This window comes from Brachionichthys hirsutus, chromosome 12 (genome assembly GCF_040956055.1).
Source record: "Brachionichthys hirsutus isolate HB-005 chromosome 12, CSIRO-AGI_Bhir_v1, whole genome shotgun sequence".
NCBI lineage: Eukaryota > Metazoa > Chordata > Actinopteri > Lophiiformes > Brachionichthyidae > Brachionichthys > Brachionichthys hirsutus.
In genome coordinates this window covers 11,176,871-11,202,141 of record NC_090908.1, presented here as the reverse complement: position 1 = coordinate 11,202,141, position 25,271 = coordinate 11,176,871, and the positions used below count along the sequence as shown (strand labels likewise).

General features: G+C 49.4%; 5 protein-coding genes and 1 pseudogene across 6 annotated transcripts in view; 1 reads left to right on the top strand and 5 right to left on the bottom strand.

The window, feature by feature from the left end:
- Positions 1 to 532: 532 nt before the first annotated feature.
- LOC137902257 (gamma-crystallin S-1-like) lies at positions 533 to 1,481 on the bottom strand (annotated as a pseudogene).
- A 560-nt stretch (positions 1,482 to 2,041) lies between these two features.
- LOC137902258 (gamma-crystallin M2-like) lies at positions 2,042 to 2,788 on the bottom strand. The gene is made up of 3 exons (XM_068746336.1): positions 2,780 to 2,788; positions 2,460 to 2,702; positions 2,042 to 2,314 (listed from the first exon to the last, which is right to left on the bottom strand). The coding sequence occupies exons 1-3, from the start codon at positions 2,786 to 2,788 to the stop codon at positions 2,042 to 2,044; spliced, it is 525 nt and encodes a 174-aa protein (XP_068602437.1).
- A 1,009-nt stretch (positions 2,789 to 3,797) lies between these two features.
- Positions 3,798 to 4,567, bottom strand: LOC137902016 (gamma-crystallin S-1-like). The gene is made up of 3 exons (XM_068746059.1): positions 4,559 to 4,567; positions 4,228 to 4,470; positions 3,798 to 4,070 (listed from the first exon to the last, which is right to left on the bottom strand). The coding sequence occupies exons 1-3, from the start codon at positions 4,565 to 4,567 to the stop codon at positions 3,798 to 3,800; spliced, it is 525 nt and encodes a 174-aa protein (XP_068602160.1).
- Positions 4,568 to 5,616: 1,049 nt separating this feature from the next.
- LOC137902015 (gamma-crystallin M2-like) lies at positions 5,617 to 11,665 on the bottom strand. Of its 2 annotated transcripts, none has more exons than XM_068746057.1 (3): positions 11,651 to 11,665; positions 6,017 to 6,283; positions 5,617 to 5,883 (listed from the first exon to the last, which is right to left on the bottom strand). In XM_068746057.1, exons 1-3 carry the CDS (start codon positions 11,663 to 11,665, stop codon positions 5,617 to 5,619), a joined length of 549 nt encoding a protein of 182 aa, XP_068602158.1. The 2 variants fall into 2 exon arrangements, with proteins under 2 accessions (XP_068602158.1, XP_068602159.1); XM_068746058.1 differs by lacking the exon at positions 11,651 to 11,665 and adding an exon at positions 6,397 to 6,408 and having other exon boundaries at positions 5,617 to 5,892; positions 6,041 to 6,283.
- On the bottom strand, positions 7,409 to 8,968 carry LOC137902343 (uncharacterized protein C2orf80). Its single transcript, XM_068746428.1, has 8 exons — positions 8,928 to 8,968; positions 8,766 to 8,847; positions 8,589 to 8,671; positions 8,317 to 8,407; positions 8,132 to 8,209; positions 7,896 to 7,983; positions 7,695 to 7,804; positions 7,409 to 7,495 (listed from the first exon to the last, which is right to left on the bottom strand). Exons 1-8 carry the CDS (start codon positions 8,966 to 8,968, stop codon positions 7,409 to 7,411), a joined length of 660 nt encoding a protein of 219 aa, XP_068602529.1.
- A 4,719-nt stretch (positions 11,666 to 16,384) lies between the features above and the next one.
- The window catches only part of LOC137902511 (1-phosphatidylinositol 3-phosphate 5-kinase-like), a 13,017-nt gene continuing 4,130 nt past the window's right edge, over positions 16,385 to 25,271 (top strand). The window contains 25 exon segments of the mRNA XM_068746598.1: positions 16,385 to 16,428; positions 17,067 to 17,263; positions 18,273 to 18,446; positions 19,138 to 19,247; positions 19,339 to 19,510; positions 19,590 to 19,797; positions 20,456 to 20,482; positions 20,680 to 20,769; positions 20,846 to 21,002; positions 21,119 to 21,276; positions 21,419 to 21,530; positions 21,618 to 21,765; positions 21,877 to 22,035; positions 22,287 to 22,349; positions 22,432 to 22,561; positions 22,673 to 22,853; positions 22,972 to 23,046; positions 23,115 to 23,222; positions 23,312 to 23,452; positions 24,058 to 24,184; positions 24,286 to 24,398; positions 24,400 to 24,453; positions 24,455 to 24,844; positions 24,847 to 25,122; positions 25,217 to 25,262. Of these exon segments, the coding sequence (XP_068602699.1) occupies positions 16,385 to 16,428; positions 17,067 to 17,263; positions 18,273 to 18,446; positions 19,138 to 19,247; positions 19,339 to 19,510; positions 19,590 to 19,797; positions 20,456 to 20,482; positions 20,680 to 20,769; positions 20,846 to 21,002; positions 21,119 to 21,276; positions 21,419 to 21,530; positions 21,618 to 21,765; positions 21,877 to 22,035; positions 22,287 to 22,349; positions 22,432 to 22,561; positions 22,673 to 22,853; positions 22,972 to 23,046; positions 23,115 to 23,222; positions 23,312 to 23,452; positions 24,058 to 24,184; positions 24,286 to 24,398; positions 24,400 to 24,453; positions 24,455 to 24,844; positions 24,847 to 25,122; positions 25,217 to 25,262 (3,460 nt within the window).

Below are 25,271 nucleotides of genomic sequence, written 5' to 3'. Positions count from 1 at the left end.
AAAACTGAACTAATTTTAAATTATGTTTTTCCTGAACAGAATATTTGTTGTAGTTTCATCAATGTAGTAAAACAAGCATCGTTTCACATCATCGTAAACATTTGAACCATTTTATTAATTTCTTTCTTTAGACTGTTGCCTACATTGTCGACTCATTTTGTAACACCCAAATAGCTAAAATAAACCCAAAATTATCTCTTTACGTATTAATCCTACTCTATAATCTGCTGTTGAGTTTGTCCGCAGTCATTTTTCTGTCTCAGTGTGCTGATCTGAATGTCGGTCGAATGGACTCAACTAGAAACATGTAAGTCCAACTAGGGGACAAAGCGGGAGGGGCCAATTCCAGCATTCTTTGCTTTGGAATGCCTGATCATAGAGGAGATTAAACTAGACTAGAGCGTACCAAATATGTCATTGATTAGCCCGCAGGCCGTGTGTGGTGGGGTGCAGATGCACGTAATAAAACATTTATGTGGTGTTGAGCAGTTACAATTTATTGAGGGAGCAGACATTAAGGAAAAGCTGGGCTTCAGTTGGAATCCATAATTCTTCTAATGGAGCCGACTCTGGGGCTGACGCCGCCCCAGTCGCTGTATCTCCTGTACTCCCCGGGCCTCAGGTAATACGCTCTGCCCTTGTAGTTGGGTTGGTCGTACAGCAGCCAGTGGCCGTCCATCACGTTGCAGGAGTTGAAGTCGGACATGCTGAGGCGGTCCTGGACGTTTGGGCAGTCGTCCACCAGTTCGTGCATCTGGCCGGACATGTCGAAGCGCTCGTAAAGCCTCATCTTGTAGGAGCCGCGATGCTGGAACAGGATAGAGAACTCTAATGCTGTGTCCAGTACACCACATCTACACGGGTCAGGTACTTCTACTGCTGCACTCTGAACGCTGCGATTGGGATAATACTTTGGTCTATCAGAGCTGGTTTTACTCCATGTTTAAATCAGATGTAAAAGGCATTACCTGGGGAATCATGCGACAAGATCTGACGCAGTCGTTCATTCCAATCACCCGCTGGTTATCAGGGTACTCTCCTCTCCTCAGGTAGTACTGGTTGCCCATGTAGTTGGGTCTCTCATAGATCATGAAGCAGCCGCTCTCCACCCTGATGGAGTTGCACCTGTTGAAGTAGGAGTGGAGGTCGGCGCAGTCGCTGCTGCACTCATGGGAGCGCCCCTCGAAGTTCCTGTCTTCGTAAAATATGATCTGCAAAAAGCAAACAAGGCAATCAAACGAAGGTGTTTTCCTTTTTTTTCTTTACACCCCTGGGAACATCTAGACAACAAAATCTTAAGAGTTAATGTGTGGAGAAATATCAGTAAACCCATTTGCATTTGATTTTCTCTACCTTTCCCATAGTTCTGCTGTTGTCGGGCTGTAATACCAGTCAGTGGCATCCCGGAGTGGAGCCACTGTGCTTTATAAAAAAAGAAAGAAAGGGCAGCTGTGTGATTGCACAGCATAAAGTATTGTCATTCAAATATGTCCCTCAGTAAAGACGGATCAGGATTGGGGGGGTTTGTGGGAGAGAGAAATCTGTTGATGTATAGATGGGCTCTGGTGGGCGATGACTTTTTGTTCTTTCCTCTATGTTCATCACAATTTCTCCCTAGAAAATGCCACAGAATAATGGCCAGTGTGAGTGTGTGTTGCACAGCATCAGCAAGGTTAAAATTATACTTAATAGTCCTGACACGTAATAAAGGGAGTTTTTTTTTTTTATATGAACATTATTGATGAGTGCTTTACACATCTCAGTAGTCACAGAGGGGATTTGTGGGTCCCTGTTTGAACAGATCCGAAGGCAAAGTACGGCACGTCCAAAGGGGTTATAGTTCTGTAGTCTTTTATTAGGTCTGATCAAACCACGAAAAGAGCTCACGGGCACAGTCCAGGTTCATACAGTGAAGTAGTCCAGGTTTGTACAGTGAAGTAGTCCGGGTTCATACAGTGATAGAACAATTTGGCCGTTATGTGTGAGGACCCTCTTGTAACCGAATGGACTACGGAGTCAGCATCTTGAAACTGCTTTATTATCAGTAGTCCACGATTCGTCTGACGGAGCCGACCCTGGCGGTCCGGCCTCCCCACTCACTGAACCTCTTGTACTCTCCGGGCTTTATCAGGTACATCTTGCCTCCATAGTTTGGGTGATCATAGAAGAGCCAGTTGCCCTCTGTCACGCAGCAGGAGAAGATGTCCTTCACCTGGAAGCGGTCCATGACGCTGGGGCAGTCATCCATCAGGTCCATCACCTGCCCTCCAAACTCGATTCGCCCAAAGAGGCGCACGTTGAAGGACCCGCGCTCCTGGTGTTGCAGGGGAGAGAATCGCTAAAGCCTCTTGAAGCAAAATGGCCAGAATAATTACATTTCATGGAAAACATCTTGCTGATCTAATGACCTTCAGTATCTTCTGATGTATCTGTGTGAGTTCTTAGAAGCAGCAGCTCACCACAGAGATGAGGTGACAGGACTGGACCGAGTCGCTGGCACCCATCCAGCAATGGAGGTCAGGATAATCTCCTTTCTTCAGGTAGTACTGGTTGCCGTCATAGTTGGGTTTTTCGTAGATCATGAAGCTGCCGCTCTCCACCCTGATGGAGTTGCACTGGTTGGGGAGGTAGGTCAGGTCCGTACAGCCATTGCTGCACTCAAAACGGCAGCCAGAGAAGCACTTGCCCTCATAGAAGATGATCTAGATATCGAAATAGTTGTTACTGTCTTTGAAATGGAACCCCCCACCCTGCATGGACTTAAAACCGTGTTTCTTACCTTCCCCATGCTCACCCTGTGTGGTCCATCCAGCTCTTTGAAGACTCCGGCCGATCCTATTATTATATAGAGAACGTGAAGCGCAGACTCTGCACCTGCCATTCATATTGTAATGGTCAGGACTCTTTGACATGTGAGCCTCGGTGTTGTCCTGAAGAGATGTTGACAACTTCTGCCCTCTTGACCTTGAGGGCAACACCCGTTCATCCTCCTCCAACAACACTAATTATTATTAGTAGTAGTGGTATTCTATTATATAGCGTCACATATATGGTGTAGTAAATTTGGCTAAAAGTAAGTGTTTGTGTTTATCTTCAGCTACTTAGACTAAGTTGTTTCAACTCTGTGCTGCTGACCTCTGGTGGAAAGCTTCATTTCTAGCTACACTTCAAAGGAACAGTTTGCAGGATTTTATTTTTAAACGCTAACTTCTTCAGAATCACTCCGATGCAGTTGAACTTGGAGCTCCTCTCCCTCTTCTTCTCAACATATTCATGTTTCATTAATTCAGGTGGTTGCAGCAGGAAGGGCATCCGGCGTAAAACTTTGTCAAAATTGGACATGCGATCAACTTTATTTTATTTTGAGATGTATTTTTCACTTTTATCTAATGGTTATCTCCATCAGGAGTTCTTTCTGTACAGTTCAAGGATTTATTTTCCTATTTTTTACAAGTTGAGGAACAAACTTCCCTCCTGACTAACAATAATGTGAAAGCCCTAAAAAGCATGTTTTCAAGTCGTACAGCAAATAAATATAAAAAATCGACGATTACGAATTTCAGGCCTTTCCTGCTGATAAAGCTCGAATCTCAGGAAATGCCAGTGTTTGTAGTATTTTATTCAAACCTTTCACGACAGTCAGGACGATCCCATCACACCTTCATGGGAAAACATTCCCGACGAATGCGGAACAAGAACAGGAGCGAGAGTGAACACACCGGAGCACTAATGTTGTTTTAATCAGTGTCCCATACAAGGCATAGAGCAGACATTTAACACAAATGAACCTTTCTTCTTCAGAGATCCATGAGGCACCGGAGGGAGCCCATCCTGGAGTTGTTGCCCCTCCAGTCGCTGAAGCGCCTGTACTGACCGGGCCTCAGGTAGTAGTGGCGCCCCCTGTAGTTGGGCTGCTCGTACACGAGCCAGTGGCCGTCCATCACGTTGCAGGAGTTGTAGTTGGACATGTGGAAACGGTCCATGAGATTAGGGCAGTCTCCCGTCAGCTCCATCATCTCGCCTCCCATGTCGAAGTGTTCGTACAGCCTCATTCTGAAGCTGCCGCTGTGCTGGAGGGGCGGAAAGGTCAAAGGGTCAAAACGTCATAGATGAGATTTAACCCGTTATTACGGATTCGTTTTGCTGCTAAACTAATTGAACTAGATAGTTTCATAAAAGCTAAACAGGTGGGATGACACATGAATAAACTGTTTCATCAACCGTTACCACGGGGATCATGCGGCAGGACCTGACGCAGTGATTCAGGCCGGTTGTGCCCATGTAGTCGGAGTACTCCCCCCTCTTCAGGAAGTACTGGTTTCCCATGTAGCTGGGTTGGTCGTAGATCACGAACATGCCACTCTCCACCCGGATGGAGCGGCAGCGCTCGAACATGGAGTAGAGTTCAGCGCAGTCGCTCATGCACTCATAGTGGCGGCCTCCAAAGTTTCTCTCCTCGTAGAAGATGATCTGATGGAACACAACGATCACATGTTCACATTCAGATCATTTTTTTCGGATATTTAATTATTTATAAACGTAAAATACAGGCACAAACCTTTCCCATAGTGGCTGCTGCTGGTGATGCTGCTCAAACCACGTCCTGCTTTTGTCCAAAAAAGGTGAAGCCTATCTTTATATAAGAGCACCCTGTGGACCAGGTGTTGCCAGGTTTGTTGTTATTCAAATTCTGCCTGCTGTCAGCATCACGGATAACACTTTCTGTACAGCTTCTAGCAAGAGCCGCGGCAGGACAGGCGCTGGAACCGTCCCTGCTGCGTTCCTCTACCGCTTCAGATGGGATGGAGTCGAATCATCATTGAGATGATGAGAAATGTGTGAATGATGTGTAACGGTACCTCATAATAATGTTTGAGACACCAAATGTATTTATAGATATTATAAATATTATACATCTTGAATTTTAAAGAACGTATCCGTCATCTATCTATCTAATGCATCTTTAGAAACAAATTAGTACAGTAGTGGTTTTGGGCACGGTCTCGGTGGTGTAGTGGGTAGGATGCTTGGCTCCCTGCCAAAAGGTCATGGGTTCAAAACCAAGGCATGCAGGATTAAGATTCTTTTACAAGAATTTGAGGTTTGTTGTTTGGTCCTCGGCAGCTGTGTTGGATCAGCTGATTGAGCCAGCCGGCTTAAGACGCTCACTCTCCAGTCACTCTTCTTCTCTGCACTTGGTGATCACGCTTGGGAGACACTGGATTTTGGTTCTTGGGTTAATGTGGCTCAGAGGGGATCTCGCCCGGGGTGTAATTTCATGGAGAACCGTCTCTGCTCCTGTAAGTACAACTAAGACTCAGAAAGAATGGCTGGATGGATTTTTCTGCACAACCTTTTTTTTTACGAGACAAATCAATCAATACCAAATGATTTATTCAGAGACATGAAAGAAAAAGGTTATAGTAATCGATTTGGTCACTTAAAACAATTTCACACCGATATGTTTGGTCGATCTCTTTATTAGCCAATGAGAAAAGAATGTGCCGTCAGACTAATTATCATTTAACAAAGTCATTTCCCACAAATGCAGGTTTTAAAAAAAAAGGAAATTTTACTTTAATGAAACTCAATCAATCAAATCAGGCGAGATCGTGATTAAAAATCGGTGATTCTGCGGAAGGACCCAGTGGTGGCGCACGTGGCCCCCCAGTCGCTGAACTTGCGGTACTCTCCGGGCCTCATGAAGTACTGCCGGCCGCGGTAGTTGGAGTGTTCGTAGAAGGTCCAGTAGCCCTCCATCACGTTACAGGAGTAGATGTCCCGGCTGCGGAAATGATCCTGCACCGACTCGCAGTCGTCGCTGAACTCGATCATCTGGCCCTGGAAGTTGGGGCGCTCGTAGATGCGCATCCTGTAGGGGCCCTCGCTGGTCTGGGGGACACACACACATACACACACACACAAGTAAAAAAAAACAAACAAAAAAACCACAAATCACAAACCCGAGCAGGAGCTGCATCGGTGAGGACCTCCTATCGCTTATCTATCCATCCACCTGATGCCTCCTGGCCTCACTCACATAGGAGAACGTGCGGCAGGAGCGGATGGTGTCGTTGTAGCCCATCCAGCGCTGGTAGTCCGGGTACTCGCCTCGGGTCAGGACGTACTGGTAGCCGGTGTAGTTGGGCTTCTCGTACAGGACCCAGCAGCCGCTCTCCACCTTGATGGAGTTGCAGCGGCTGAAGTGGGGGTGCATGTCGGCGCAGTCGGTGTCGCACTCATGGGAGCGGCCCTGGAAGTTTCTGTCCTCGTAAAACGTGATCTGAGTTCAGGAGGAGAAACGCAAATCTCAAAAGGTTTATCATAGTTCTGGTCCTCGTCCACTGGGATCCGTTCGGTTTGTCCTTCGGACAGAAAGCAGAGACGCACACTCACCTTACTACTCATCCTGCAAAGATGGAGCCGGTCACCTCTACTGGGAAATGGTGCTCTCACCCAGCAGGACCGCAGCCCCGCTATATAAACCGCAATCAAAGGGATGGCAGATCCCACTGCAGCTGTTTGTTCAATGAGCGGGGATTTAACGCGCCGGCATCGCTGCCAAAACTCTTGATCCTGGCCATAGAGCAAAAATCCCTGAATCATCAATGGCAAAAAAAAAAAAAAAAAAAGAAAGTCCTAGCAGGCAAATTACTGACCGCCTATGACCTCTTTTATTGATATGGACATCGGAGACATGTTTTCAGAATGTCAGAGGTCATCACAAAAACAAATCAAGGCTATAAATGTTGGTTTAAAAGGGAGGTAAGGAAAAACATGCGGCCAGTAATGATAGAGTTGTTATTTCAGCTCCAACTAGTTAGTAGTTATACGGACTTATTTTTTCACATAACAAATAACGCCTGGCAGATGAGGCGTTTGTTTTTAACGTCTGCTTGCAGAGGTTGGTGTTTAGGAGTTAGATGGTGCTCATATAATCTAGAATAAGTGGGAGATAACGTCATATTAATTATTTTCCCAATTTATTTACATCAAAGAAAAAAACGTAAAAACAAAAAAGTAATTTAATGCCAGGTTTATCAAACTTTGATAAACGCCACATGCAAAAGCCTTTCAATGAGTTTCCAGGCTGAATTCAAGGACTCTGTGGAGCATGAAGACAAATATTTAACTATTACTACAACATCAAGAATCTTTTTAATGAGTAAAGGTTAGAGGTTTGACCTCTAAACTTGGAGACACAAACACTTACATTTGCTGAAACACATTTTATTTGAGATGCATGAAGGACTTTGGGTATTTATCGAAGGCAGCCTGTTTGACTTACTAAGAAGCTCTAAAGGTATAGAGGAAGGCCTCATTCAGGACAGGATGGTACAGAAACTACGACGACTACTTCTTCTCTAGACATTCATCATGAATTGCTGCGTGAGTGAAGTCAGTGATGTCATCGGGTGACCTCGGCGACGCCCCTGGACGATGTCAGAGACTCTTGTGAGCCTTCGTAGTGATCAGCTCTGTCCTCGCTGCTCTCCTGAGACGCAGGGATAGAACAGGGCGTTACTCCACAGGGGGGCAGCAGAGGCCTTTCATCCACGTTTTAAACAATGTTCTGAAAACCTTTTCTTTTAAAGCCTGTGATTTTAATAGCAGCCGAGAACAAGATTTAAGGCCTTACTGTTCTCTGAAATAAGCTGGATTCGCACAAAGAGTCAAACCCAGCAGAGACTCACACTCAGGAAGGAGTGAGACGCCGAGGAGGACGATGATGAAGATGCTTGCACTCGTACAGGTGGGGCACGAGCCTTCCCCCTCTCAGAGAGCCACCTTTTCAACTTCAGATCTGTGAGAGATTTTGAAAGCTTCAAGATAAGGAGTTATTGTTTCCCAAACGCCCCCCCCCCCCACACCCCCAGGACCCCTTTGTTTCTTACTGTGTTTCCTGGAGTGCTGCACTGCCTTGTAGGAGCCCAGCATGGCCAGCGGATGGTAGGAAAGAGTGAAGGGATGGACGATGGAACTCTAGAGTTGAAACATGGTGCAATCAAAAATATATTTTTTGCTAGAACACATTTATAGTTTAATATTAGGGCATTCATGATGAATTATAGCACACAAGGCTTTCTTCTAAAGAAAGGGGAGTGTGAAATATCAACCGTGGCTCTCGGACCTTGGACTGCTGGTCGGGGTAGGAGGCAGCTGGTTTACACCTGTAAAGAGCCAAGATCTCCTCCACCGGGAGGCTGCTCTGAATGAGGGCGAGGCAGGGGTCAGTGTCCCAAACAAACACAGCTCAGGCATAAAGTTAAGGAATGACGGATAAAAAAGCAGATTTAGATTTAACCTCAGTCTCACCATGATTATCCCCGCAAACGACGACAGGATCATGGCCTCCCTCTCCGAGCGATTGGGATACTGGCCGCTCCTTAAACTGCTTGACGCTCCACTGTGGGACAGAAGAGGAAATAAAACCCCAACAACTTTGGTTCAGTTGGTTATAATAAAATATATAATATAATAAAACCAGCAGGATTATATACATATTTCTCCACAATATGCGCTGATCCTCTTGATTTTTTTGCAGTGTCAGACAGTAATGATATTTCAGGGTTGTTTTAAGATCTTACATGTCATCTCTGTCGAGGACATACCGCCCCTCTTCTTTATCCAACCACCGAAAAGCAACGCTAACAGCAAGGTCATAGTGCGCCTGAAACATGAAACAGAAGTCAAACTGTTTGTGCAGGCCTAACTCTTATTTTCGTGTCCTCCTCAACATGGAGAAACAACAAACAGGTCTTTACCAGGTCATCCAGCACTGTGGCGGTCCTCCTCCCCTTCGGATCAAAAGACTTTTCTCTGAGTTTCTGTCCAATATAATCATCTCTATTCAGATGAGAAAAATCAATCAGCTCACGTTTGAACTGCTGCCCCCACTAACCTCTGGACTTTTCTTTTTTACTCACATAAGAGCTTTAACGTCTCTTTTGAGCTGCCGAGCCTCCATTTTTTTTAAAGGACTTCTGCAAACATAAGAAAATATCAGCATTTTTGTAAAAAAAAAATCATGTTTTATTTTATTTTCCAGGAAGGTGAAAATACAGCAACAATAAAAGGTTCATTTCCTGCTGTGCATCAGTCTGACACCTCATCTGAGCCAAACGGAGAACTACCAATCAATGCAACGAGAAAGCGGTCCAGGAAGTCCACCTTAAAGACACGTTCTCTATAGCTAATACTAAAACAGCGCAACAAATGGTGCAATAACAGCTACACAACTTCGACAATGTGTACTCACCACACAGTTCTGTGCGAGTGTTGAACAATGACCTTCAATTTACACCACGACCGAAATACAGTTTGCTGCGATACCGAAGCTTTCTGGAGAGCAGGATGTGGAGCAGAACCTCTCAGGTGAACAACTAGGACTGAATTATTTATAAAGGCCGCCGCCGACCACGCACAGCTGAGAAACGAGTGAAATATATTAGTGGATCAGTTTCAAAATGGGCGTAATGTGAAATACGCAAACGCTTTATTACCATTCAAGTCAAAAACAAAATGTCAACAAGCACATTTTCTAGTTTGAATAAAAGACTGATTAAAATGGTTGACGAGTGAATTAAAGTGAAACGACTTTAAATGAAGCTCGCAAAGCAGAAAAAAAAAAAAAAAGTAAAATAAGAACAACAATGCTAATGCTAATCAGTCCGTCGAAACAGAGCTTCCTGGTCGGGGTGTAGTCTTCTTCAGCCTCTTCTTCTTGCCTTCCTTGAACACGGGAGAGTTCAAAAATGTGGTTTCGGTGTGTTTATCCCCTCGCCTTATTTTGCTGTTGCAAAAAAGAAATGGGGGGGGGGGGGGTAAAGGTAAATTAATCATCGTATGCCGTTTTCTGATCGAGAAATAGTTGTGTCCGAGTAACCGAGAAAGAAATTTAGAATTAAAAACAACCGAAGTGGAGGCGGCCAGTTAAAATGGAGAGGCACTCGCCTGTTGAGGGTCGGCTCCTTGTAGCTGACCGGGCCGATCCGCCTCCTGGTTCTCCCTCTGTTTTCACTGTCTGGAGTTGCAATGGTGTTGGTCAGCGCTGCCAAGACTATTCCTGCTGTAAGACACGTTAAAGACCCACGTTGTCACTTGACTTTGAAGACATTTTTTCAATGAAAGCAATGGACACCATACCTGGAGAGTCTTTGGCCGTGACGGCAGAAAACGTCTCGGTGACCGCCGCCTTGCGAGACGTTTCCGTCTGAGGAGTGGCAAGCGGCGAGCCCGCGTCCAGCCATGGTGGCATCTCGTCCAGCAGGAGGTGTCCTGCATTCTCAATGTCTGCCTCTTTACTCGCATCCGTCATGTGACCATCGACATTCAGTACACCGGATGTCCTATTGTTTCGAGAGGGGCCATCTTGACTTTTCCCTTTATAGATGATAAATGTCTCCCTTAGATTTCTGGGTTCCACGAAATCATGCAATTTCGTTGAGGATGCATTTCTTGGCTGCTTGGGATTCAACTCCCTCCCAGAATTGGACTCCTTGGCTTTTAAGTCCTGCTGTGAACCGTTGGGTTTGGAAGCGTAGCATTGTCCCAGGATGTCGTCTCGTCCACTGGCGTAGGAATCGGCACCAACCATTTCCAAATGTTCATCTCTACCAAGACCATGAATTCTCTCCACAAAATGGAACGGTTCATCCTCGGGGCTAAAACCTTTCCTGCTCTTTTTCTTCTTCCTTCTTCCGTCTTTTAACTGACCAACCTCTTCCTCCCTCTGCCCAACTTTCCTCTTCTTGGATTGACTCCTTTCCTCCTTCCCCACCCTCTCAATGTTCTGGAATTCTGTTCCTGAAGCATGGCCTTTGCCTGGTAAACGTATTTCCCAGTTATAATTGCTACAGTAATCGTCCTGAAGGCTTCCTGAATCCACAGCGTCAAGCTGAGGACGCTCACACGGGTTCTGTGTGTCCTGATTGATTCCCGAATCCAAAAATGTTTGCGGTTCTCCCGCTTCAGAGTTGAAGGATAAATTCCCTCTGCTTCCGTGACTTGTGCCAGTATTTGTCTTCGCGCTGCTCGGCGGTTCGACGCTGACGTGTTGTTGTTCTTCCGTTTCAGACTGGCTTCTCTCACTTTCATGCGATTGTAATGGAAAGGCGACAGAAGTCTTCCTAGTGGCCGATGAAACCCTCTTTCCTCTCGTCCTGGTCCTCCTGCAGGTGATTTTCGACATTGCTTCATCTTCCGTGTCTTCTTCTGGTAGTATTACACTTTCCAGATCTTTTGAAGATGCAACTTTATGATACGTGAAGTAATCGCCCAGGTCTGGTGAGACAGTGTCGCAGGACTCCGATTTTGACTTGTCTTGAAAATGGGACTTGACCTCTGTCCCCTTCCGACGGTTGCCAGGTACAGACTTTGCCAATTTGGGGATTCGAGTGCTAATGCTGCCCGTACTCTCCGACATCGACGACTGCATCTCGACAACCTCCAAGACCTTATTATCGTCCGTACGTAAAATATCACTGGGACCGCGCTGAACCTCACTCAACTCGACGCCCAAAGGGTTCTTCACCTGTGAATCCTCACTTGATCCACCGCTTTGCTCCACCGCCTTCTTGGCTTTTGGCTTGCCAGTGTGGCCGGGTTTTTTGGCCTTGGTTTCCACGGTGACTATATCAGTGGCATCAACTTGAGTCATCTCCATCGTTGTGTTCAGGAACACAGTCTTCTCCTGTTGGTGACTGCGATCTTGTTCCGTCACGGCGACTGGTTTATTTGGAAGGTGAGTGTCGCCGCACGAGCTTCCAGTGGGAGGCGGTTGAGAGCTCTGAGGACCGAGGACTGGCTTCGTGTCGAACACAGACTGAGACGTCGTTGACAGCCTCTCTACTTCATGTCTCAGGTTGGTCGATGGATAGCGTCTCGTCTTGGGAGACTGCACAGACTGCATTTCTATATCGTCGGTGTTACCTGTGAGAAAAAAAATCATTCCAGGGAAGCCAACTTTAGTATTCTAGGGTAGGAACAGCATATTAGAAATACCCAAAGTTCCACAGCTCCGTACCACTGAGAGAATCCGTGGGGTTTTTGCAACCCTTCTGGATACCGAAGACAATTTCCTCAGGTGTGTCTCCTGATGTTGTTTGGATGGGACACGATAAAGGTTCTGGAATTTCAGGTTGAGATGGTAACTGGTCTGTGAGACTAATAATTAGGGGGCATAGAAAGAGAAAGAACAAAGAAAAAGAGGTTATTTACAATAGCTGAAACCAAAAAAGGGTTCAAAGCTCAGATCTGTCTGAATAACAGCGTCGACTCACCTTCCCACTACAGGATCTGCATTGTCGACGCCATCATCATGAAGTTTCGTAATTTCCTAGGGACGATAAAACACAGTTTGCATTTGGTACATTTTGATGCAGCACATTATTTTCAAATACTAACAATTCATATTTAGGTCGATACATTCTTTTCACCGTTAATAGAAGTCGACAGCTTCAGAATGAACGAGTCCAGGAAGGAAAGCCTGAAGGATGTTTTTGGAGTCATCATATTAACAATGAGGGGGAATTTACATACATGTATCTGCATGCATTTAAACAGGACAGAGGGACACTGGTTATTACTTTTCATAAGACGATACCCTGATGAATTATTTCTTTCTGTTGTCGTCTCCCTTTGACAGACATACATCCTGTAATGTGGTATGTAATGCATAGATCCATCCATCCATCCATTTTCTTCCGCTTATCCGGGGCCGGGTCGCGGGGGCAGCAGCCTAAGCAGGGAAACCCAGACTTCCTTCTCCCCGGCCACTTCTTCCAGCTCTTCCGGGGGGATCCCGAGGCGTTCCCAGGCCAGCCGAGAGACATAGTCTCTCCAGCGTGTCCTGGGTCTTCCCCGTGGTCTCCTCCCGGTGGGACGTGCCCTGAACACCTCACCAGGGAGGCGTTCAGGAGGCATCCTGAATAGATGTCCGAGCCACCTCATCTGGCCCCTCTCAACGCGGAGGAGCAGCGGCTCTACTCCGAGCTCCTCCCGGATGACTGAGCTTCTCACCCTATCTCTAAGGGAGAGCCCAGCCACCCTACGGAGGAAGCTCATTTCAGCCGCTTGTACCCGGGATCTCGTTCTTTCGGTCACTACCCAAAGCTCGTGACCATAGGTGAGGGTAGGAACGAAGATCGACCGGTAAATCGAGAGCTTCGCCTTTCGGCTCAGCTCTCTCTTCACCATGACGGATCTGTGCAGAGTCCGCATCACTGCAGACGCTGCACCGATCCGTCTGTCGATCTCTCGCTCCATTCTTCCCTCACTCGTGAACATGACCCCGAGGTACTTGAACTCCTCCACTTGGGGCAGGATCTCCTCCCCGACCTGGAGGGTGCACTCCACCCTTTTCCGACTGAGAACCATGGCCTCGGATTTGGAGGTGCTGATTCTCATCCCGGCCGCTTCACATGCGGCTGCGAACCGATCCAGTGAGAGCTGGAGGGCACGGCCTGATGAAGCCAACAGGATCACATCGTCTGCAAACAGCAGCGATCCAATCCTGAGGTCACCAAACCGAACCCCCTCAACGCCCCGGCTGCACCTAGAAATTCTGTCCATAAAAGTTAGGAACAGAATCGGTGACAAAGGGCAGCCCTGGCGGAGTCCAACCCGCACTGGAAATAGGTCCGACTTATTGCCAGCAATGCGGACCAAGCTCTGGCACCGGTCATATAGGGAGCGGACACCCCGTATGAGGGGGTCCGACACCCCATACTCCCGGAGCACCCCCCACAGGACTCCCCGAGGGACACGGTCGAATGCCTTCTCCAAATCCACAAAACACATGTGGACTGGTTGGGCAAACTCCCATGCACCCTCAAGGACCCTGCCGAGGGTGTAGAGCTGGTCCACAGTTCCACGGCCAGGACGAAAACCACATTGCTCCTCCTGAATCCGAGGTTCGACTATCCGGCGGACCCTCCTCTCCAGTACCCCTGAATAGACCTTACCAGGGAGGCTAATGCATAGATAGCCTTATAAAATAAAGTTCCTATTAACTGAAAAAAAAAAACTCCTTACGCTGTCTGAGAACAGGCCAGCCATCATGTCCAAGTGCTGCAGAGTGTTGCTACGGAGATTTTCCACAATGAGGAGCTGGGAACAGAACATTATACAATATGTATGGTCAGGAATGGTTGCCCTCTGACAAACAGGCCATAATGTCCGCTAATAAATAATGAAATACACTTAAAGGGCTTCAAGCACACCAACCAGTTTCCTGTTCTTGTATTTCATGGTGGCCTGCTCAAAGCACAGAGCCTTCACTTGTTTCTGGAGGTACATGATCTCCTTCTCCAGCAGCCTGCTTCTCTCCTTCTGCGTTTCCAATGCGAGAGCTAAAGCCTTGTTGTTGGTCTTCAAAGAGACCTTGAAGAAGGACGAGGTATCTGGTGTGTTCAAAACGTAGGGTTTTTTTTTTAGTCAGAGTATCAGTTACATTTCACGTTTGTTGCATTCAAATGAACGAGACTCACTGAGAAGCTTATTTTTGATCTTTGTCGCTGCCGCTGAAGTCTTCTTGGAATCTGGTTTGGGTGTCATCATCCTCAGGGCTAACATCGGGAGGGAATGCTCCATCTAGGAAATACAGAGAAACAGATGTGCTGTTGTTGTTGTTGTTTTTTTATGCCAGTGATTTGATATGTTTGTTATGAATATATTATTCTGTCAGAAATGTTTTTAATAAGAGATGCTTTCAGCCGATTGGGGCTGAAGTGATTGAATGCTAATTCAAAATATCATCAAAATCAAAACTGGATCATGTGCAAAATCAATATTATATTATATATAGTATATCGTTTGTGTAGTTTTCTCCATTTTACTCTAATGGCTCTTTATAAAACGTCACTTCACTGTACATCTACGTCATACAAGTACATTGACATAGTAAACACAAAGCAAACATCGCTGTTGGTGGAGGTATTTTGGGCTCCAAACCGAGTACGCCTAACATTAAAACGATCGATAATGTTGATCGATCATTTCCGAACGAGCTGTGGAACGTTATTTTTGCCGTCTAAATATACGGCAACCGACGTTAGCAGCATGCTAACTAATATGTTGGAATTGTGTGTTCGTTATGCTGGCTAATTTAACCATTGTCGTTATTCTTTAGAGTTTTACCTTCCTCGATCACTAATCGGTGGTAGCCTTAACTTCGTGGGCATAAATTCCAGCGACAACGACCAATGGATCGATTAAAAGCAGTCGATCAAGTACCTTTTCAACACGCTGCTACATCGGATTCCACACATACGAAAAAGTGCGCCGAACTTCCGTTAACCGCGCAGAGGCGTGCCTTAGAACCAGATGACCAATCAGAAGCAAAGGAAATGTGGGTATTTTAAACCCCGCGCTTGTCTTCAGGCAAATATGACTACAAAATGTTATATTTATTTTATAACGTAATGTGTTTAACGGTGTATACGACGCCCAATAACTGTCGGGTTACATGATTTAGATGTTTTCACTCAGCCCTTACGGAACAAAAAAAAATAGCGGTCTCCGGCGCCTTTTTTAAACTATATCTTTTTATAATAAAAAAAATGTCAAAGGCGCATCTCGTGCAAATCAATCGATAATTCTGAGTTTGGCTTATACCGCCTTTTCATATAACTTCTATAGAGCAGAATCTATTGAATGTTCGATTATTCAATACTTCCTGCATAGCGGAAGCGAAAAGAATACAGTAACCAATCAAACCAACGTAATTGACAGGTTTGCACCAATCAGTGGCCAGAGGTGGGCGGGTCACGCCCTCGGCAGCCATGGAAAATAGAAAGTATTCGGCAGTCGGCTTTTTGTGGTGTTTTATCCACTTTCTCGGCTGCGAAGTCTGAGCGCTTCGCCATTGATGACATATCCGAGCAGCGGGCAGGTAATTCTCATTTCACTGTCATGGCGGGTCTGTCGCGTCTCGGTTGTACGAAGAAGAAGGCTTGTTTGCAGGCTACCGGCTAGTTAGCGCAAGAGGCTAACATCAAATAGCTTGATTACAGCCGTGCCACCGAACATATCTTTCATGTAGCTGGCTAGCGTTAGCATAAATGTCACATGACACGGAAGTGTTTCGTTTTTCCCACTAATATAACGCTTATTATACGTCAAAAGCCGCGTGAATGTAGATGAATATCGCACGTAGCAAAGAACAACTTTAATTAGCGTTCACAAAAGGGAGTTAATTAAATGTTGGCTGGTCGAACCTGATGGCTAACGGTGTGTGATTATAACAACCTGCCAATTATTAACACGCACACGCCTCAGAGAGTGACGTCATAATGACATATACTGCGTGTATATGAGCGTGGTCGGTCACGCCTCGGCCTGTTATGATCACATGATCTGCTGGTTCCTCCACACGTGATCCAGGATGGCGTGCAATGTAAACCGACAGTCTGTGGCTTTCTTCAAACGGTAAGTGATAATCCGATTACTAAAATGAGCTAGAATTGTAGATTTGAATCATATTGGTGGCCTTAACAATTTTTAAAAATATAAAATACAGTTACTCGAGACGGATTTGAATGGACAGAACAGTTTAAATGTTGTTTTCCGGAGCTCAATAAAGGATTTGTCTGTTTAGGGTTAACATTTTGTTCTCTTCTTCTGTCGGGCACTGAAAAACAGATTCATACTAAAAACTAAAATCTATGGTTGGTGAGAAAATGCCTTGTTTGGTATATTTAAATCAAACATTTAAAACTTTAACTTCCTCATTTTGGGTATTTTCTCACAGTCATTGCGGTTTAGTTCCTTTTTCATACTTCAGTCTGCCTGGATTCACAAGTACAGAAACTTTATTTTAGTTTTTGGTATAGAACCTCTCATGCAAGAATTGCTCCGTGACATCAAATGTAATCCTAATTGTAATCCTATTAAAGTCAGCAATAATGCAGTCGGTGAGAATAGGTTACATTTATATTTAACGTAAATGCAATAAGAACAGTGATGAAGAGCAGTGACGAAGGAGCAGCAGCTATTCGCTCGGTGATTTCTAGCGATCAGAAGCGGTTGCGTAACATATTTTATTTGTGTGTGTGTCTCTCCGGCAGGACCGGCAGTGACATGGCCGCTGATGACAAGTCCTCATCCTCTTCCTCGTCAGACTGGAGCACGGAGCCGCCGGTCCTTTCCCCCTCCAGCCCTTCCCAGCTCACCCACTTCAAGCCTCTGACGCCGGAGGAGGATGAGCCTCCCCTGCGCTCCGCTTACAGCTCCTTCGTCAACCTGTTTCGTTTCAGCAGCAAAGGTCAGAGCGTATCGATGAAGAAATAGATATAATGTGCTATAGCGGTACTCTGCTCTTCTTATAGTCGTTCTGCGCGTGTGTGCGTGTGTGCGTGCGTGCGTGTGTGTGTGTGTGTGTGACGGCGGCTTGAAGGACAGGTTCTAGCAAGAAAACACAAACGGCCACTGTTTCGTGTTTCACTGAAAGCTTGTTTGTCTGTCGTGATTTTCAAAAGCGTTTCTCGGAACCATCACCGACGGACAACAGGAAGTTACAGAGAGCTGGAGAGATTCCTAGATTGACTGTTGACTGTGTGGCATCTAGTGTGTGTGATGTAAACAGGAAGTGCTGTTAGATATAGCCAGATAGATATATATATATATTTATTTTCTTTCTAGAGTTTGCTCAATAAAGCCCATAATGCCGATTAGCGATAATGAGTATTAATTCAACGGATGGTCATTTTCATTGTGAACGCTGTGTTTCTACCTCAGGCTCTGGGTTCCTGTTAAATGGGGCATTCGTGAATCATCTGACTCTGTGCATGCGCCAAACGAACCAATCACGTGCCGCCTTCTTGGCTAGATATCGAAAAGCTGATCACTGAAATTCACGCTGGAAGTCGTCTTAATCAGACCTTGCATTATCTCTCCGCTCCAGCTAACTGTCCAGTAAACGGGAACAACCGTCACAGAGGTCAGGGTGGTCATTATGCTATAAAGAAAGGAAGGGCGGGTGCTTGTTATAGTCGTGGGAGGAGACTCCCCGGTCCGGATCACATGTCACCCGTCCCGTTCTGGCTCCGGCTGCGTGAACCTCGCTGGCGCTTCGTCGCCAGAGTCTGCTGAGCTCCCGTTTTTCATTTTGTGTAATTGCACTAGAGGAGATGGAAGTAGAAATGATGTTCCTATCATAAAGGTCGAAGGTCATCTTCCTGCCCGCAGGTGTTGCGCACCTGTGGGTGTAAAATAGACACCGTTTGACTCGTCTTCTTCCTCCTCCTCCTCCTCCTCCTTTCTCTTACGCACAGAGGAAGGCCGTCCTGCCGCCTCTCCAGTCTTAGAGAAGCCGGTTGCGTCGTCTCCGTCGTCTCCGTCCCCTCAGTCAGACAGGAGGAGCTGGTCCACCAGTCCCTCCCTCTACGGCTCCAGGACGCACCGGAAGCAGCACCCGGACCACCACCGCCGGGCCTCCAGCGCCTCAGGTGCGTCAGTATATTACGCCTCCTGGGCTCTGATCGGTCAGTGAGCTAGCATCAGCTAACGGCCCAACGATCTGTCGTCATGCCGACACATTTTCAGCGTCTTCCTGACCAGGTTTCCGATTTCATTTCCGATGAACCAGAAGTCTGTTTGTTGGATTAAAGGTCCGTTTGAACACGATTAATCGGGGGCTTCCATGCAAACCATTTTTAAAACCCATCTGTGTACGTCGATCTGATCTGATCCCTGGAATTTGGTCGCACTTTCATCCGAGGAGAACAAAGATATCGCAGTGCCAAAGTGTTTACGACTCCCGTCTGCACGCGCGTCACGAATAACGTCCGCTCTGTCTCCTCTGGTTGCAGTGGATTGGCCAGGTGAGGGCGCTGTGTTCTGTGTGGCTTCATTTCCTCTTGACTCTAACAAGCTAAAGGAATGGTGTGTGTGTGTGTGTGTGTGTGTGTGTGTGTGTTTGACGTCGTCGTCTTTGGTTTGCCCTAATGTTTGCCTCTAATGCTTGGGCTATTTGTCAGGAAGGCTTTTTTTTCACCCGACGCACTTCCGTCCCCGGTCTCCGGTTCTTTTATCGTCATTCGGACGCGTCGGCAACCATCGCAGGTTGTTCGTCGAACTGTCGCGCTCGAGGTTCGGTGACGGTGATTGTGCGTTCCGGTTTACATCCACGACGTTCAGACGGCAGCAGGAAGTCCGAGACGCCTCTAAGCAACCACGACCCTCGCACGGCGGTGCAGCTCCGCACTGCGCTGAAGAGGCTGAAGGAGATCATGGAAGGAAAGAGCCAGGTAGCCCCCCCCCCCCCCCCGACATGCTACAGATGCCCCCGCAGCGCTTCGTGGCTGAACCCGGTGCGTTTGTGGCCGCTGCCCCCTGCAGGACAGCGACCTGAAGCAGTACTGGATGCCAGACAGCCAGTGCAAGGAGTGTTACGACTGCAACGAGAAGTTCACCACCTTCCGCCGCCGCCACCACTGCCGCCTGTGCGGCCAGATCTTCTGCAGCCGCTGCTGCAACCAGGAGATCCCCGGGAAGTTCATGGGCTACACGGGTGAGTTCGTAACGCGGCGTGATTCGGCCGGCGACGCGGCGGAACCCGCTGAAGGGCTCTTCCTTGGCGTGAGACCCAGGAGACCTGCGGGCCTGCACCTACTGCCGTAAGCTGGCGCTGAGCTACGCCCATTCGGCCGAGTCGGGCTCCATCGGGGAGGAGCTGAGCAGCCTGTCCGACTCGCCCTGCTCCGTGAGCGTGTCGGAGCCCAACGAGCCTCGGACGCCCGTGGGCGGGCGGAGAGCGAGCAGGAACATCTTCCTGGAGGAAGACCTGATGAGGCAGAGGTGAACGCTCGCTGGGGCGGGTCAAATCGGGGGGGGGGGGGATTAGCGTTGCCATAATCCTGTTTGCCTTTCTGATACGTGACGGTTGATCTTGCCTTGTAATCAGATTACAAAGTGCTCCCGAGCCTCCCGCTCTTCCGACCATTCCGAAACGGATTTATTTTGACTTTCTCCTTTGAGCTCGCTGCTAACCGCTGTGAGACGCGTTTAAAGCCACGGTCCTGTCCCGCTCACTCCTTCTCCAGTGTCCTCGGCCAGGCAGGCCAACGGTCTGTGTAAAAGGGACAAACCTGTCTTTGTGCTTCTGTGTCCGCTGCGTGAGACGAACACGCGGCCCCTTTTCGTCCTCCAGCTACGCTCGCTCTTTGCCCCGTCTTTTTTTCTGATCTTTTAAACCGTCTGTTTTTTTGCTTCGTGGAGTTCTGCACCGCCACAAATCGTGAAAACGAAGCTCACATTAAATTAACCTCGACTAGGCCTCGGTTTTTACGACCTTTTTTGGTGGAGAGAAATGAGCTGCGGGGACATTAATGATCTGTTTAAATAGCGGTTTAGCGCGATGGTGCACGCGTTTTAGAATCGCATGCTTGCGTTGCTGCCGTTGTGCATCCTTACCTGCCTCAAAACATTCTGTCTCTGTCTCTCTCTCCTGACGTAGAAAAGCTCCCATTGGGATGAGAAAGAAGTGAGTCTTTCCGTTTGTTTTATTCGTTTTCCACATCCGTCCGAGCTTTAACTGTCGGTGGGTAAAAAAAAAACAAGCCACTGCTTCCTCTGAGAAGTCCTCTGCGTGCGCAAAAATTCGCTGATCACGAGCTAATTTGTCCACCGTCGAGGGAGTGCCGACATGACGGATCAATGTTTTCTGTGTGTACGGATTAGCATGATTCACCAGGAGGCTCAGAGCGGCGGCCTCGGCTCCAGGCTGACGACGCTGCAAGAAGACGTCGGCAAATCTCCCGCCGCGAAGAGGTAACAATTCCGAGCGAGTAACGGCGCGTTACCGGCAGGTCGACCCGCGCCGACCGCTTCCGTGTCCGCGCCGCAGGTCTGCCAGCGTGACCAACCTGTCGCTGGATCGATCCGCGTCCTCCATGGCGCCTCCCTACGACGGCTCGGCCAGCCCGCCGACCGGCCGGGCCATGTCGGGCGCCAAGAGCGGCTCCAAGCTGGACCACAGCGAGGAGGAGCGGAAGATCCTGCTGGTGGGTGCGGGTTGCGTGAAACGGGGTTAAACGGGGTTAAAACGTTGCGTCGCGTCGGATGTTAAACGCTGTTCTTGCTCCCGCGGTGACGGTCGGATGCGGTTTCGCACCTGCAGGACTCCGCCCAGCTGAAAGACCTGTGGAAGAAAATCTGCCACAGCAGCACCGGGATGGAGTTCCAGGACCACCGCTACTGGCTGAGGACGTACCCCAACTGCATCGTGGGAAAAGAGTTTGTGAACTGGCTGCTGAGGAATGGCACCGTCTCCAGCAGGTCAGCGCCCGGGTTCCCCTTTCTCGTCGCCTACGGTGGCCTGCAGGAGGACGCTAACGGGATCCCTCGTACGTGTGTGTGTGTGTGTGCGTGTGTGTGTGTGTGTGTGCCGCCCCCCCATCCCGGTGTTTCTGCGCCGCAGGGCTCAGGCCATCGCCATCGGTCAAGCGCTGGTGGACGGCCGCTGGCTGGACTGCGTCACTCACCACGACCAGCTGTTCAGGGACGAGTACGCCCTCTACCGGCCCCTACAGGTAGCGGCCCGCGATGACGGCGGCTTCGTCGGGCCGTCCCGAACGCGCCGTGCCGACAATGACGTCTCTTTCTTGTTTGAACTCTAGAGTACAGAGTTCTCAGAAACGCCGTCTCCTGACAGCGACAGCATCAACTCCCTGGAGGGGTATTCAGAGCCGTCGTGGTTCAAGGACATCAAGTTCGACGACAGCGACACGGAGCAGAACGCCGATGACACGGAGTACGCCGCGCCCAGTACGTATATATCCCACGGGGCTCTGGCCAAAGCCGCGGCCTCTCTCTGCACGCCGGGGTGGCTTGACGTTTCGGTGGCTGTAAGCTCCTCTGACCTGTCTCCCTGTCCAGACTCCGCCGGGCCCAGCAAAAGAACGTCCGTCAGTAGTTCCCAGTCGGTAGTCGACAGCGACTCGGCGTCCTCCATCAACCTCGACGTGGAGCAAAACAATGTGAATTTCCATATCAAGAGACAAACCAAGCACGCGCCGCCGGCCGCCGATCACAAACGTAAATATCGCCGGCTGACCGTCCTGTGTTGCGGTTTCCGCGTGGGAGCCGTGACCGTACGCGAGACGCGCGCTAGCAGGTTAGCCGGTTCATTTGGAACAGAGAACGGAACGACTGAGGCTCCTTTTCTTTTCTTTTCCTGGCTACTCCGTGCGTTTGCTTCACAGCTTCGTGTTTTCTGTTCCGTCTGTGATGCAAAGTTTTTACTCGCCTAAAGCGACAGATGGGCTGATCCGTTTCTCCTCTCCCAGCGGAATTCCTGGTGTCTGAAGACGGAGGGCAGAACATCGTCATAAGTGACGCCTTCATCAAGGGTAGGAGCTGAGTTTAACACCGGACACGCGCCGCGGTGCGTTTCCGAACATTCGCTGAGCTCGACCTGCGTCGATCTCGCAGAGTCTCTGTTCAACCGTCGCGTGGAGGAGAAGGCGAAGGAGATGCTGTTTACCCCCCTGGGCTGGCACCACAGCTCCCTGGAGCAGCTCAGGGAGGAGAACGGGGAGAAGAAGGCCATGGAGAGGCTGCTGTGAGTCCCGTCGGCACCGCCGTCTGGCTCTGGGAGGGAATAGGATTATTAGTCGTGTGGTTCCAAAGGGTTCCTGAACCATCTTCCTCTTCCTCCCCCCCCCCCGTTCAGCTCGGCCAACCACAGCCACATGATGGCGCTGCTGCAGCAGCTGCTCTACAGCGAGTCGCTCTCCCTGTCCTGGCGGGACGTCATCGTCCCCGTGGTGCGACAGGTGGTCCAGACGGTACGCCCGGACGTCCGCAACTGCGACGACGACATGGACATCCGCCAGCTCGTCCACATCAAGAAGGTCAGAGGTCATTCCCGCAGCGCGAAGCTCCGGCGGAGGACGCTTTAAACCCGCCGGTTGGGCCGCCGGCTGGGTTCTAACGTCCGGCGTTTCCCCCCCCCCCCCCTCCCCCCTCCAGATTCCGGGAGGGAGGAAGTTCGACTCCACGGTCGTGAACGGCTTCGTGTGCACCAAGAGCATCGCCCACAAAAAGGTAAACGCCCGCTTGAATCTTCGCTGAGAGCCTCGTAATGGTCGAGTGATCTTCTGCCGTGTGATCAGATGAGCTCGTACATCAAGAACCCCAAAATCCTGCTGCTGAAGTGCTCCATCGAGTACCTGTACAGGGAGGAGACCAAGTTCACCTCCATCGACCCCATCGTGCTGCAGGTCAGCGGATCGCTCTGACGTCGGCTGCCGGGAACGTCGGGGGGTCAGAGGGCGCTGACGGGGCACTTTCCTTTTTCTCTCTGCTCCAGGAACGGGAGTTTTTGAAGAACTACGTGCAGCGGATTGTGGACGTGCGTCCCAATCTGGTACTGGTGGAAAAGACGGTGTCTCGTATCGCCCAGGAAATGCTGCTGGAGCACGGCATCACGCTGGTCATCAACGTTAAACCGGTTAGTTCAACACGAGTAAATCCTTCACGTAAATCCCTAGACTTGAATAAAGGCGTCTTTATTTAAGGCTCAGAAAAGATCGGAAATAGTCTCGGCTTTGTTTGTTTTTCCAGCTCTGGATGAAATGGATTCTTCTACAACTTATGTCCAACCCCCTTCACAAAGATTTGTTCACATTTGTTCAGTAGTTTTGGGGGTCGGGGGGGGGGGGGGGGGTGGACTTATGGCTAGGGGAAGTTATTTAAAAAGAATCCTGGGCACAGATATTCCTTCCTCTGGGAGGTTTCTGGGAAATCGAACCGGTAGTTTCTGCAATCCCTGCAAACAAAGCAAACGTCAAACTAAGACAAACCCGAAAACGCGTCTCCTCGGCGACGGTAGCAAAGCAAAACAGATTATCACCAGCGTGTAAAAGACATTTCACAATGCAAAACCGAGACAAATCAAAGAGCTTCACAGAGGTCAGAACTCAGTGACAGTTAAATAAATATTACACCAAGATTGTTCCAGGTGGGTGAAAACCCCAAAAGATGAGCAGAGGACAAAGTACTACGAGTTAAAGTAACTATTTATCGACGTCGTCTCTTCTGCCGGGTCGACTTTAGCAAGTGTTGGACCGGGTGAGCCGCGTCACGCAGGGAGATCTGGTCCTGTCCATGGACCAGCTCCTGACCAAACCTCGTCTGGGGACGTGCCACAAGTTCTACATGCAGCCCTTCACCCTGTCCAACAGTAAGAGACCCCCCCCCCACCCCCCGCTGCCTGCTGAACAATCCCGTAGAGACTCGACCCTGATTGTCCCCTCCTCCTGTCCCCCCTCCCCCCCCCCCCAGGTGAAGTGAAGACTCTGATGTTCTTCGAGGGATGTCCTCCTCAGCTGGGCTGCTCCATCAAGCTGCGCGGCGCCTCGGAGTACGAGCTGTCCAGGGTGAAGGACATCATCCGGGCTGATGGCGTGCGTGGCGTACCACTCCCAGCTGGAGATCTCCTTCCTCATGGACCGAGTTCGCCATGCCTCCCAGCTCGGCCCAGAGCTCCTCGTTCCCCTGCCTGCTGGAGGGCGTCTCCTCGGGGGAGGCGGACGCCGAAAGGGCGGGACGGGAGCCCGGCGGAGAGACCCCGGGGAGAGGGGCGGAGGCGGAGGACTCCGAGGAGGAAGGCCTGCGCTTCGAGTCCTCGTCCAAAGACGGAGACGCGGACTCTCGGAAAATAAAATCGCTCTCTTCCGTCGAGGACGAGGTCGGCGTCGCGGAGGCGATGACGTCCTCGCCGTTCCCCAACTCGCCCGCGCCGTCCCTGTCCCTCCCGCCTCCCTTCCTCCTGGAAGACGACGACGAGATGGCCTCGCGGACTCTCATCGCGCCGTCCGAGGGGGACATCGGGGACGGGGGAGTCCGGAGCAGGAGGAGTCGCTCGGCACGGAGGACGGCGAGGACTCCGAGACGCCGACTCTCCGGCTGTTCCGGGACCCCCTGCAGGACGACACCGGGATGTTCGTCCCGGAGCAGGCGGCCTCGTCCGACGACCAGCTGAAGTCCGTCTCGTCCGTCTTCAAGCAGGAGCTGAAAGACGTCATCCTGTGCATCTCGCCCTTCATCGCCTTTAAGAAGCCCTTCCTCCTCACGCCCGCCGGCATGCGCTGCCCCAGCAGGGACTACTTCCCCGAGCAGGTACCTGCCGGATCTCTGGCGAGGGCGGGGTCCGTTCTGATTGGCTCGGAACCAACAGCCTTTTGGCTTTTTTTTTTTTTTTGCTGTCCCGCAGATTTACCTGTCGCCTCTCCTCAGAAAGGAGTTCAGGAACTGGACGGGCGCAGGAA

Coding starts and splice junctions, on each gene's coding strand:
- LOC137902258 (XM_068746336.1), bottom strand. Junction 2,315..2,459: donor CCTGTCACCTCATCTCTGTG/GTGAGCTGCTGC, acceptor CTGCAACACCAG/GAGCGCGGGTCCTTCAACGT.
- LOC137902016 (XM_068746059.1), bottom strand. Junction 4,071..4,227: donor CCTGCCGCATGATCCCCGTG/GTAACGGTTGAT, acceptor CCGCCCCTCCAG/CACAGCGGCAGCTTCAGAAT.
- LOC137902343 (XM_068746428.1), bottom strand. CDS start 8,968: ATGGAGGCTCGGCAGCTCAAAAGAGACGTTAAAGCTCTTAT. Junction 7,805..7,895: donor GCAGCACTCCAGGAAACACA/GTAAGAAACAAA, acceptor AATCTCTCACAG/ATCTGAAGTTGAAAAGGTGG. Junction 7,496..7,694: donor CGTCTCACTCCTTCCTGAGT/GTGAGTCTCTGC, acceptor CCTGCGTCTCAG/GAGAGCAGCGAGGACAGAGC.
- LOC137902015 (XM_068746057.1), bottom strand. Junction 5,884..6,016: donor GTGAGGCCAGGAGGCATCAG/GTGGATGGATAG, acceptor CAGACCAGCGAG/GGCCCCTACAGGATGCGCAT.